Here is a 13,012-nt window from a genome sequence, read left to right as displayed (position 1 = left end):
GGAACATTTGCTCTTGGCACCATAAGCTACTGTGTAGAGAGGTCTGGTTACTCTGCTGGAGAAACTAGGTGGACAGAAAGATGTCTGGCCAACCCCAGCTTTTTCAGCCATGCCAACTGAGCACCAGACATGCATGAAGAAATTATCTGGGATGTCCCAGCCTTAGTAGACACTACACTAAGCAGAACAACCCAGCAGAATTCAGAATTGGGAGAAAGTGTTTTAAGTCGCTAACTTTGGGGGTAGTTTGTTGTGCACAGGGTTCTGTGGTGTGCTGGATGCCCTTTAAAAAACCTCATGAAAAACTAAATTTGTAATTGGTCAGGGCCAGGTATAGTGGCCTTCCTGTTACATATTTTATTCATGCAACCGACATTTGAGTTCCTAGAATACAGTGGTGAGTGTGGCATAGATATGTGCTTTCATGGAGTTCTCCAGTGGCGGAGATCAATAAACAGGAAACAATAAAAAATAAGCTGGGGACACCATGGAACCATCCTGTCCTCTCTTTCTATGGCTCACAACCGCATTTTGCCTTTTTGAATAACCCACTGAACAACCTTAGCAGTCAGAATAGGCAAGTTGTGCTGATACAATGAACAATCCTAAAACCTCAAATGATTGAAAAACCACAAAAGTTTTTATCTTATACATGTCTCTTAGGACCACAAAGGCTCTGCTCCACATCGTCTTCAGTGATACAGGTTGATGTATCCTGTCTCCATCATTTCTGGAGTGTTGCCAGTTTATGGAAAAGGAAAGGAATGTGAAGAATTGCTCTTAAAAAGTTATCACATTTTTCTTGGCCAAAGTATCACATGGCCATGCCTAACTTTAATAGGGCAGAGAGGCAATCCCTAATCCTGTGCTGGGAGGAAAGAAAACCAAAAATAGTTTTTCAATCAACAATCACTACCAGCAAACATTCAGTCTCTCTAGCTTAATTCCTTAGGAGCTGGATTTTGTGACCATTTTGGGTTTCAGATCTTTTGATATGTCTTTTCTTGCCACCTTCACCTGTAACCAGCAAGCTAAAACTTAAAGGGTGGAAAGGAGGAGAGTTTATTGAGTACCTACCCTCTGCAGGGCAATGTGCCAATGTACAAATGTATTGCATTTCTTCACATCTTTCAGACTTCACTTTGGCTAGTGTAAGATAGAAGAGATCATTCATCAGCTTTAGTGCTGCATACAGGACTGACTAATAGAAGAAATTGTGACAGCATGGAGATAGAAGAAAAAGGAAAATCAATAGAATTGTAGAACTGGAATGTGACTAAGATCATTAAATCTAACCTTTTGAACTTAGGATGAGACAAGGTTCTACTCTATATTGTCCCAGCTCTGAGCTTAAAACTGAGGGGAAAAAAAGATATCACTGAGTAATGGTAGAAGTTCACCAGTAACTATTAGTCATGCTAGCTCCCCCCAATTGTTTTCTGTCTCTAGATGTTTATGCCTAAGACTTTGCAGGTTGGGGCTGAGACCTTAAAAGTGAGGAAATCTATATACTTCTCTTTTGTCTTAAAATTGTGTGCAAATTCTGCAATACATCTTAGATTTAATCTTTAAAAACCTTTTCTGCTGGGCATGATGGCTCATGCCTGTAATCTACAGGGAGGCTGACGTGGGTGGATCACTTGAGGTCAAGAGTTTGATACCATCCTGGCCAACACGGTGAAACCCCGTCTCTACTAAAAATACAAAAATTAGCGGGCATGGTGGTGTGTACACCTGTAGTCCCAGCTACTCAGGAGGCTGAGGCACGAGTCGTTTGAACCCAGGAGGCAGAGGTTGCAGTAAGCCGAGATTGTGCCATTCAGCCTGGGTGACAGAGGCTGAACAACAAAAAAGAGAGGTGAAAAAAAAAAACCCCAAAACCTTTTCTGAGCTAACCTTCCACTAAAATAGCTAGATATAGATCTTCAGCTGGAGAAACCCAAGGCCTGAAAGGCTTGGTGTCTTTCCTGGATTAGTAGTGTAGTAGTGTAGCATATGACCCTAGAATTAAGGAGCCCCAAATTTGCATCTGGATTTTCAGATTCTGGAAGAAGAACCTGGACTCTTCTAGTCATGTGCTCTTGGACAAGTTATTCAACCTTTCTGAGCCTCAGCTTTCTCCTCTCTACAATGAGGTAATTACAGTACTTTTAGAATTAAATGATAGTGTAAGGGAGTGAGAGATCACCTCCAACCCTCCCTCCCCTTTGCTCTTACGTGGGCTCTTTGGTTGGATCTAGGAACCAAATTGACACATGGCAGATTAACAAGAGAAAAGCATACTAATTTTACTAGTTTTACATGTACATGGGGATCCGCACAAGAGAGTGAAGTGGCCAGTGTAAGATGCCTTTATACTTTTTACACGAACTACAAATCAGAAGAAAGGGGATCTGGCTAGGGGCAGTAAATTTCTTGTGGAGTCATTAGGAGAAAAGAGTGTGTGTTGCGGTGTAAACTTAGTGGAAGATAAGGGTTACTTCGGAAAGTATATTCAGGTCCAAAGCAGCCCCCAGTTTCCAGTCTCTAGCGATAGGTGCTATTTTCTCCCTCTGGTAAGGGACGGGTACTCCAGAGGAATAGTGGAGGAAGCTTTATGGCTTGCTGCATGCAGGAAGAGATGGGTCATTAAACCCTTTCTGAAACTACAATTTCTCCAATATTTTCAACTCGAAATAATCAATGTACCAATTCCATATATTTTTGGGATGGCACATCCATCAGTCCTTCAATAGAAAGTAAGACGATGCCCTTAAAACATTTAGCTTCCTGCCTGGCACAAAGAGCTGAATTAATACTGTCCACGCTCTCATAGCTATTAACAGCAAGTAACATAACCCAGCTTTAAGCCTCGGTCTCCTAATTCCTGACCTGTGTTCTTCCCGTCACATCACAACCAATACTTCTTAGAATGTAGCACGCAAAATGCCCCGCCTACTCCGTTGGCCTCACCCTGGTCGAGAGGTGCTTACGCAGGTGCTGAACGGCAGTCGTCAGAACTGCGCCTGCGCAAGCGGCCTTCCTCTGTTCGCTATGCGGCGTAACGCGCCTGCGGACTGGGCCCAGCTTGTCCTCTATGACTTACCCAGAAGGCAACGCTTTTGTTTCTGGTCAAAATGGCTGGCAAGCAGGCTGGTAAGTAACTGGAGGTCTTCTTGGCGGGCATCGTCGCGCTCCACCGTTTATTTTCGCTGCAGCTTGCTCCGTTTAATCTCTTTGTAAGTGGCCAAGTTTGTCGCGGAAGGGAAAGTGGCTGCTTCAGTCCAGCGAAAAGAATGTGCTTCCCCACTCGTTTGCTGTCCCCAGGGCGGGCTTACCTGTATAGGGTTGGGATGTTAACCCGCTGTTTGTGAAGGTGCCCGCGGTGGCTCTGACAGCCCTGGAGTTCCAGCTGCCCGTGCTCGGAAGTCCTTCCCCTTGGCCTTAGAAAAGTTAAAGGGCACAAGAGGATAACTAGTGGATGACTTTCAACCCGAATGAGCTCAGTGCTTTCTGTGACCCAAGTGCTCTATCGTGTGCATTGGCCCTATAAATTCTCTTGCCATTGCGACGAGGGAGATATTAATTTCCCTTTTACGCTGATAAGATAACTGAGGCAAAGTGACCCAAGGAAGTAGAATTGGAAATTTCATTGCACCCCTCGCGCTTCTCAAACTGCGAATCAGAGACAGTTGAGCAAGGGATACGAGCGACGCTTCAGGTTGACCTTGGATTATCTAGAGCGTCAGCTTGATCAGTAGGTTTGGAGAAATTTGAATTTATTGTAGGTTCTTTTTTTCTTTTTTCCTTTTCTTTTTTTTTTTTTTTGCTAATCTCTGCCCTCTGGCGGTACAAGTTGGAGTAACTTTTTTTGTTTGTTTGTTTGTTTTTTGTCTTTGAGACAAGAGTCTTGCTTTGTCACCCAGGCTGGAGTGCAATGGCACAATCTCGTCTCACTGCAATGCAACCAAGTTGGAGTAGTTTTTAAAAAATGTTGATCCTTTTCTCCCCGCCCTCAGCAATTGTGAAGCTGTTAGGAAACATCAGGTTGCCAGAAACATCCGTTAACCTAATTGACATTGAGCTTTTTGGAGGTGGGGGAGACTTTTTAAATAATTATTTTATTAATTTGGCAGATATTGAAGGAGTCTTACTAAATTCAAGACACTGCTTCTGTGCGTGTTTGGGAACTACATAGACCAGATCTCAACTCCCATTAGCTAACTCTGACCTTGGGTGGGATCACTTGTGTAAGCCAGCTTCCCCTTCTGTAGTAACAGACATGTAAATAAATCAGGTAATGTTGGTAAAGCAAATAGGAAAGTGTTTAGTGCACAGTAAGTGCTTAGTGAATATTATTATAGTCACAGATAGGTGGTTGAAAATAATCTGTCTTCCACAAGTATGTTTGTAGATTGTTGACTGATACTTGTTTTTCTAACAGCAGTTTTATACATGACTCTTAATTTCCAAGGAGATTTGCTAAAGCCACGTAATCTGTAGTGCACTGAGTTTGCAAGCAAGGAGAGTTGAGTGAAAGGAGAGTTTGTTTTCCTTCCTTGGTAAGGGCTAACACTAGACAAAATTTTAAAAGAGAATGCAAACTTGTTCTACCTCTCCTTTTGTAAAATGTCTCTCCTAAAATGTCAGATACGGTTCTGCTGTACTTGGACCCTGCTGGGTTACTTCATCAGGCTCAGCCCTGTTCCCCAAACAGTTTTAAAATTACCTATTTCTCATCCGTTTTCAATATCCATTCCCCTGGGGGGAACTTAGTTGCTTAGGAGGAGGTAAATGGACTTCTTTTACGAATCCATATTAATGTTTAAATGACTAATGGTATCAAAATCCTCCCCAAAATAGATACATTTTTAAAGAATGTGGCCAAATGAAGTAACTAATATCGAGTAAACATTTTAGAGGATGAGGGTCATTTAGACCTGCCAGTCTATGCTGAAATCTCACTCTCTTTTCCCTACAACTCCAGCTCTCTTGAAATGAAAAGTTTACAATTATTTCCTGTGATCTATTTATGAAACTACAAATGATAGAAATTTCCAAGTCCTTTTCCTATCTCCCACCCCTTCATTTCTGAAGGTAACAGGGCAGGCATAAGGGCACACGATGTACCTATGGATCTTTTGTACATTCAGTGTTTGAGTTTACCCTTTTCTTTCATGACTTGCCACCATTTTCCTGCAACCACTTTTGCTCATAAATAAGCACTTTTTATCAACATTTTATAGAGTACAAACTTTTTTCTTTTAAATCTAATTCTTTTTTGATTAAATTCTTGCTGTATATACTATATACTTTTAAAAGGAAATTTATTTCTATTTTTGCATTCATCAGCAAGATAACCGAGTACTGGTTGCTTGCCTATCAAAGTGTTCGTATAGTATAATTAAATTGTAGCAACTAACAGTGTGACAATTATCAGTTTCAGCATCAGGCAAGTGGCTGGATGGTATTCGAAAATGGTATTACAATGCTGCAGGATTCAATAAACTGGGTAAGCAGCTGTGCTGTTTAATGTTTTTTGTTGTTGTTGTTTCTTTGGTTTTTTTTGTTTTTCTGAGAGTATTGCTTTTGCAAGTGTTACTGTGGTTCCAAAAACCATTTCAGTTCTTGTATACATCAGAAGATTTTAAAATTAAATCACATTATGTTAAATCCAGTTCCTTTTTAAAGTTTTTTTGAGAGGAGAGGGATGAAAGCCTCTAAAATGTTCGACTTGGTAATGATTTAAGTAGTAAGACATTTTCCTTCTACACCCCCTTTCCCAACTCTTCCACTTAAAATTTTATTTATTTATTTATTTATTTATTTATTTGAGACGGAGTCTTGCTCTCACCAGGCTGAAGTGCAGTGGCACAATCACGGTTCACTGCAACCTCCGCCTCCCGGGTTCAAGTGATTCTCCTGCCTCAGCCTCCTGAGTAGCTGGGATTACAGGCGTGTGCCACCACGCCCGGCTAATTTTTTTTGTATGTAGTAGAGACAGGGTTTCACCATATTAGGCTGGTCACGAACTCCTGACCTCAGGTGATCCACCTGCCTCGGCCTCCCAAAGTACTGGGATTACAGGTGTGCACCACTGCGCCCGGCCTTCCACTTAAAATTTTAATTTAAATTATATAAACATTGAAAGTAGAGAGTTTTTGAATATTAAAATTTTATCACGTCCATGCAATCATATGATTCCTAAGCTTTTTTAGAACTTTGTAATTTACCATGAACTTCGTCTTTTGCTGTTGAAGCTTGAGGAAAGTGTAAGCAAAAGTCACTGTTCCTTAGTATACTATCATATTAAGATTCTTTAATACCTTGATCTCAGATTTAAACTATGAGAAAGAAGCGATGTGGTTTATTAATGTGTGTTTAAAAACAAAGTAAACATTTAAAATATTTTGTAAATGGTTTAGATAAAATATGAATTTTGTGGCATTGGATTTTAAGAGGCCTCATATATTGTTTCCATAGTCTAGTTCAAGAAGTAACCCATTATATCAAGTAATAACTCATTACTTTTAATGGCAAAACTGCAATTACTTTTGCACCAACCTAATAATGTATGAAATGCATTGAATTTCCATTGAATCTAGTGATTTGAATTCGATAGTTCACTAAAAGTTGTAAGTTATAAGTCATAAAGATATTTTACTAATTTAAAAAAACCGCGATTTTTGAGATGCATGTGCAATCTAACTTTGTCGTCTATCATAGGGTTAATGCGAGATGATACAATATACGAGGATGAAGATGTAAAAGAAGCCATAAGAAGGCTTCCTGAGAACCTTTATAATGACAGGATGTTTCGCATTAAGAGGGCACTGGACCTGTCCTTGAAGCATCAGATCTTGCCTAAAGAGCAGTGGACCAAATATGAAGAGGTAGCACAGCTTTATCTACCTGACAGTGTTGCTCATTAAGGATGGAGTTTTAGAAACAAGAGAAACATGTTCATTTGTGTAGCGTTAGAGTTCTCTGAGTCATGTCAAATAAATATGTGAGGTTAATAAAGCAAATGTTATTTCCGTTTTAGAAGAAAACCACATTGAGTCTTATGTGTGAAATGATTCTTCTGAAATTACTAAGCAAGTCTCTAATATAGAGAGCCAGGACTAAAATCCAGGTCTGTTGCCTCCCAGGTCATTGCTGTTCCACCTCTGCACTCTGCTTCCTACTTAGATGAAAAGATCAGCCCATTGAGTGGCCCTCCAGATCCCAAGAAGAGCTTCTGTGAAGCAAACTCTCACCCCTTGAACTGCATTGAAACTAGGCAAAGGCCCGTAGATACTCATTTCTTTTTCTTCCCGAAAAGACTTCCCTCTCATAACCTATCAAAGCAACTTATCACACCATCACCACAGATTTGACATTTTAAAAAGCAGATAGTTCTTAGGTTGAGAATATATTTTCTAAAATTGGAAATTCAAAAGTAATTGCTTTTTTCTTGTTATTGAAGACCTGTTGAGTGTTTGGGATGTATCAGTACGTGATGGTAACGTAATATTTCATTCATTCTTTAGGAAAATTTCTATCTTGAACCGTATCTGAAAGAGGTTATTCGGGAAAGAAAAGAAAGAGAAGAATGGGCAAAGAAGTAATCATGTAGTTGAAGTCTGTGGATGCAGCTGTTATGAAGATGGTTAAACTTGAAACAAACAATTTTAAGAATTATTTGGTCTATTGATGTTTTACTTTAAATAAATGTCTATTGTAATGGCTGGAGTTTTTGAATTTCAAACCTTATACTGAATAACTTCTGAATCCCTTTACTGTTAAATTTTTTTCCAAACTTTCAAGATATATTTAGTTGCGTTTAACTGCTACTTGGAGCTCAGAAGCCACTTTATCAGTTTTCCTCACTGGTTGGATAGCCTATCAGTTTATGGAAGGATATAACTTCCATAAGTTACATCCTTATGGAAGCTACTGAATAAAAGAAGGGGGTATGCACCCCCTAGTTTGCCAAGATTGAGAAATAGCCTCTTCACTGCTACGCAAATAGATTTGATTTTGCATCCTATCATTTAAAAAGAAATTATGTATGTACCCCAACATAGGCATACTTAAGTAATATATATACTCCTGTGCTAATGTGTATACTAGAAAACAAAAAGTAGACGTTAGAAAAATAGAAGTATAAAGACAAATCATACTTGTCCCCATATCCCAGTGACTTTTCCACTTTGGAAATGATTGTGATGAAGTTTAAGGGTTGGATACCAGTCAGTTAAAAGTTTTAAGATTATAGGGTAATTTTTAAATATATAAATTAGAATCATTGGCGAGGCACGGTGGCTCACGCCTGTAATCCCAGCACTTTGGGAGGCCGAGGCGGGCGGTCACCTGAAGTCAGGAATTTGAAACCAGCCTGGCCAACATGGTGAAACCCCGTCTCTACTAAAAATACAAAAAATTAGCTAGGCGTGATGGTAGGCACCTGTAATCCTAGCTACTCGGGAGGCTGAGGCAGGAGAATTGCTTGACCCCGTGAGGCAGAGGTTACAGTGAGCCTAGATCACACCACTGCACTTCAGCCTGAGTGACAGTGACTCTTGCTTCAAAAAAAAAAAAAAAAAAAATTAGGATTATTCAATGTTGTCATCATCTCTGCTCCTAAATTCTGAAATGCTTTCTTTGGTAGAGGTGAGAGTGTGGAGCCACAGCTAGTAGAGAAGGAACAGTAGGACCTGCAGCCTCCCTGGTTTTCCAGGACAAGTCATTGCTGTGTGTGGCAGGAATGCCTTACTTCAAATAACAACACAGTGTGAAAAACAAATTTGTGTTACATTTAAAATTTGTAAAGCAATGAGAAATGTGTGTATCATAAAGAGCATCTTTAAATTTTTGCTAAAATATTAGCCTCTTAAATTCTCTAGGAACCCCCTCCCCCGCTTTTTTTTTCTTTTTGCTGGTCATTATTTTTCTAAACCTATCCTGAAATCATGTCAATTTTCTTTTGTCTGGTTGAAGACAACTAGATCACTTGATGATGGTTTTGCTCAGGTCACACTGTGACAAGGTTTTAATGTAGTCCTACTTTGCAGAAGGAGGCCAAGAAGATGGGCTGTCTAGAATCCCCTTTAAAAGCATTTGTGTATTCAGAAAATTTTCCTGAGTAGATCTCTCCAAGGCTCTTTTAATTGTGATTTCAAGATCACTTTTGCAGGACTCTGGTCTATTCGTTCAGACGTCTACTGTGCACAATTACAAGGAGACTACAACTGAGGCATCTCAAAGAGCACTGTCAAGGTGTGTAGGGAGCCGGGTGGGTGGAGGGAGGCTGGGCTCTGACCCTAGAAACCATGCTTATGAATGCTGTTAATGTTTAAAGCAAGCCTAAGGGCACTGCTGAAGGACAGGGGAACAAACAGAACTGACCAAGATTGAGGTATAACAGGAACCCCCAGGCTATTCACCTGCTCAAGGTAAAGTGTGGTATTACATAGGGCAACCTCTGATTTTGTAAGAGTTCTTCCTAAAGCCAAAGTGTATGCCCATTCTATGTTTCCAGATTACTTCATTCTTCTAAATGAGAACAAGTGTGCAAAAGTTCTTTGAACACTAGATCAATGTTTTCTGTTCATTATAAATTATGATTATCGTCCTGCTTGTTATGAAGACTAAGAAAGTAGATCTAGTATTTGGCTCACACAGGTGAATGGGTGAGAATTTGTTAATCCATCAGTGAAGTCCTTTCATTTGAAAGAGAGGGCCTTTCTGTAATCAAAAGCTGTCCTGTGTGAAAAATCACTATGAGAGTGCCTGAAACACAGGCATTCTACATTGTCCCGTAGACCGAACGGTAGAGTGATTCAGAGCTAATTCTGGGTTAGACTGCACAGGTCTGAATCTATTTGCTCACTGTGTAGTGCTTTAGGAATACAATTTAACCTCTCCGTGCTTCAGTTTGTTTGTCCCTAAGATAGAGCTAATGATAGAAACCTACTTTACCCAGTTGTGAAAATTAACTGACTACATGTCAAGCACTAACAGTTTCTGGCACATAGTATGCATAATGTAAATTATGTGATGAGAAGCGAGAAAAAATAACTTGGGAAAACGCTGAATATCGTCAAAGTCGAATAGCTAACCAGTAGCTAAGGTCTAAGGTCCCCTCTCTTCCTTCTATGCGGCTCTCTTGCTTCTGGTTCATCTACTCCCCTTGGGTGTCACCTCCTTGAGTGAAGTACCTGCTGGAGATGAGAAGAGTGGAACTGGATCTGCATGACAGCTTTGATTAGGATGGAGCTAAGACTTGGCTATCTCCCTGTTTTGTGTTTTGGATGGGTGACATTTTAAAACTGCCAACATTCAAATCCTGCTAATTTGCTTTGTACAGTTTAAAATGTTTGATATCTTTTGTTGTTTAAAGTTTGAGATTGGTTTTGAATATACGGTTTTCCTACATCTTGAAGAAGGTTATGTTTGTTTACTCTGAAGTGGTCTATGTTCTGTTTTTTTGTTTTACTATACTTTGCAAAAAACAGATGGCTGGCTTATGTTCACTGTTGTAGTGCACTACCGAGTATCACTTGGCCCTCCTGTTTTCAAGATGTAGGAAGCAGCGTAAGGGATGTTGGGCCTTCAGACCCCCAATTGCCAGCTCTGGTCCTAGTTCCAGATTGCATGGAAATATTTGATAACATTTCTGCACTGAGTTATCATGGTCTGAATATTTATGTGACGCTCTACGAGTGGTACCAAAATATTAGTGATGGAATTTTCACTAATGGCACCTTTTCCTGTTTTTAAATTCTAGAATCTTAATAAATCCAAAGTGTACATTTTGGTAGTGATTTCATTTGGTTATTTACTTTAAGGACTCCCTTTTCAAGCATTAACTCTGCACTAATTTTGACTTATGAAAAGATTCAGCAGTAAGAATAAAAGCTGGGCCAAAGCCCAAAGTAATAATCCTTCACAAATAGGATGGAGTTTTAAAAATATGGGCATCCTGTGTGTAGCTTTCAAAATAACCAAAGTACTTGGAATTAAAAAGTTAGGTGCACATAAAAATTGTCATAACCAAATCCTTGACAGCTTGATGGATGAAGAGCAGATGGGTTTACACTGTATGGGAGGAAGCATGGATTTTAGGAGGGACAGCATCAGAGAGGGATGGTTAGAAAGTGAGTAAGACAGGTTGCTCTTTGGAAAACAAGGAAAGTCCCTTTATTAGAACAAGGCATGAAATTCTGCCACTAGGTGGCGATGCCCTATAACTTTACAACAGGGTACATCACACGAGCACTATGGAAGATTTCTCCATTCTGCACCCCACCAATTCCCTCCTCTCCTTCATTTTTCAGGATGACAACACCTTAGAGGTTTATGGCCATCAGGAGAATTTACTACTAAGCTATATACTGATGTAATGAAATCTAATATATGTTGTGCAATGAATTATGAGATGTTATTTAGTTTCAGGATTTTATTACTTCAATCAGTTATGACCATATTTCCTTTTATATGATTGCTCACTCTTTAAACATACCAGATGACTGTATAAGGAACACCTAATAAAGTCTATAGATGTTAAAATATTTTAAATGTTTTAATTTATATGCCATAATTTGTTTACATTCTGGTTATACTGGTGTTCATATTAAAAGCCATAACATGTTAGAATCTGAGATCTCAGGTCGGATAGTGCCTCTAAGTTATATTTTGCTAAGAAATTTTATTGTATTAGCAATTGAGCAGGAAAGAAGAACTGAATCGTTATAAGGTGGTTAATTTTTAGCATAGATGTCAGAAAGCCTGTTAATATTCCAGAGGCTTATGATAAACTATTTAAATTGTCATTCTGGATTCTGATTATATCTCCTACAGATAAAGAGTGTATTATTTATTGAACTTTTGTTTGAATACATGTGCCTATTTTTGCATAAATATAAAAATGTAATTTTAAAATAAACCCCTGAAAACTTCTGGTAACATTATCCAATTGAATAATTGTTCTGTTAGTATTCTAAATATTTTTAAGAAAATTTTATACATATCTGTGACAATTGTATTCATAAGCCAAACCAAAAAAAGATAATTATTTGTTTTACAAAGGAGTCAGCTTACAATTTCTCTCTTATGCATGCATTTAAAATGTGGTTTGCCACTAAACTGGAAACACTGATCTGAGGCCAATGATTTAGGCAAGTCATTAGTCTAAAGATTGGCTTCCTCAGCTATAAAATGAAGGGCTTTGACTAAAAAGTCTTTTTCATTTCAGTACCAAAACATTCTGGGTCTGTGATTTAACTTATGCTCTTTATTGTTGGGATGAGCTAATACTGATGGAATACTAGCTTTGTACTAGGCACTGTTCATATGTTGTCTCTTTTAATCCTCCCTGCAACCTTCTGGCATGGCTATTATAATGCCCATTGTATGGAAGAAGAAATTGGGCTTTGAAAGTCCATTTTATGCTTGTTCATTACATAATTTTTTGGGTTTTTTAAATTGATGTACGTGTTTATGTTCCAGGCTAGGCAGAAGCTAGGAAGAATATAGCAGCCTCGTCACTGTTGAAATCTGGGGCTAGATAATTCTTTGTTGTGGGGGCCCCCTCTGTATGTTACAGGATATTTAGCAGCATCCCTGGCTTCTACACAGTAGGTACCAGTAGCACCTCCTGCTTCCCATTGTAACAACCAAAAATGTTTCGAGACATTGTCTGGAAATGTCCCCTGGGGGAGCAGAATTGTCCCCAGCTAAAAACCACCAGTGTAGGGAATACAGAGAAAAACCAAGATGGTAGAGACAGGTATGTAATCAGATGCATGAATATGTAAACATATATGTACATACTGTGTGAATTGTCCACAGAAAGTATGTACTGGGTACTATGGAAACATGGAGAAGGTAAACTAAACCTGGATGGGAATCAGGGCCTCTGATAATGTGGCTGATTCCGGAAGAGTAAGCAAAGTTAGCTAAGCCAAGAAGATGGTGAAGGGCTTTCCAAGCAGAAGAAAATGAGCAGGAAATGCTCAAAGGCATGGAAGTGCAGGGTGTATGTCTAGGG

General features: G+C 39.2%; 1 protein-coding gene across 2 annotated transcripts; it reads left to right on the top strand.

Annotated features, from left to right (window-relative positions):
• The first annotated feature begins 3,009 nt into the window (after positions 1 to 3,009).
• LOC129042353 (cytochrome b-c1 complex subunit 7) lies at positions 3,010 to 7,705 on the top strand. Of its 2 annotated transcripts, none has more exons than XM_054498236.2 (4): positions 3,010 to 3,135; positions 5,420 to 5,491; positions 6,706 to 6,872; positions 7,512 to 7,705. In XM_054498236.2, the coding sequence occupies exons 1-4, from the start codon at positions 3,117 to 3,119 to the stop codon at positions 7,587 to 7,589; spliced, it is 336 nt and encodes a 111-aa protein (XP_054354211.1). In that variant the 5' UTR covers positions 3,010 to 3,116; the 3' UTR covers positions 7,590 to 7,705. The 2 variants fall into 2 exon arrangements, with proteins under 2 accessions (XP_054354211.1, XP_054354212.1); XM_054498237.2 differs by lacking the exon at positions 3,010 to 3,135 and adding an exon at positions 3,137 to 3,218.
• The last annotated feature ends 5,307 nt before the right edge of the window (positions 7,706 to 13,012 follow it).

The sequence above is a fragment of the Pongo pygmaeus genome, chromosome 7 (genome assembly GCF_028885625.2).
Source record: "Pongo pygmaeus isolate AG05252 chromosome 7, NHGRI_mPonPyg2-v2.0_pri, whole genome shotgun sequence".
Taxonomy (NCBI): domain Eukaryota; kingdom Metazoa; phylum Chordata; class Mammalia; order Primates; family Hominidae; genus Pongo; species Pongo pygmaeus.
Note: the sequence above shows the minus strand (reverse complement) of the source record. Positions and strands in the feature narration are given on the sequence as shown.

Bases quoted from the DNA above. Each gene is read 5' to 3' on its own strand.
- LOC129042353 (XM_054498236.2), top strand. The intron at 5,492-6,705 runs GTAAGCAGCTGT...CGTCTATCATAG, and splicing joins TGCAGGATTCAATAAACTGG to GGTTAATGCGAGATGATACA. The intron at 6,873-7,511 runs GTAGCACAGCTT...TTCATTCTTTAG, and splicing joins AGTGGACCAAATATGAAGAG to GAAAATTTCTATCTTGAACC.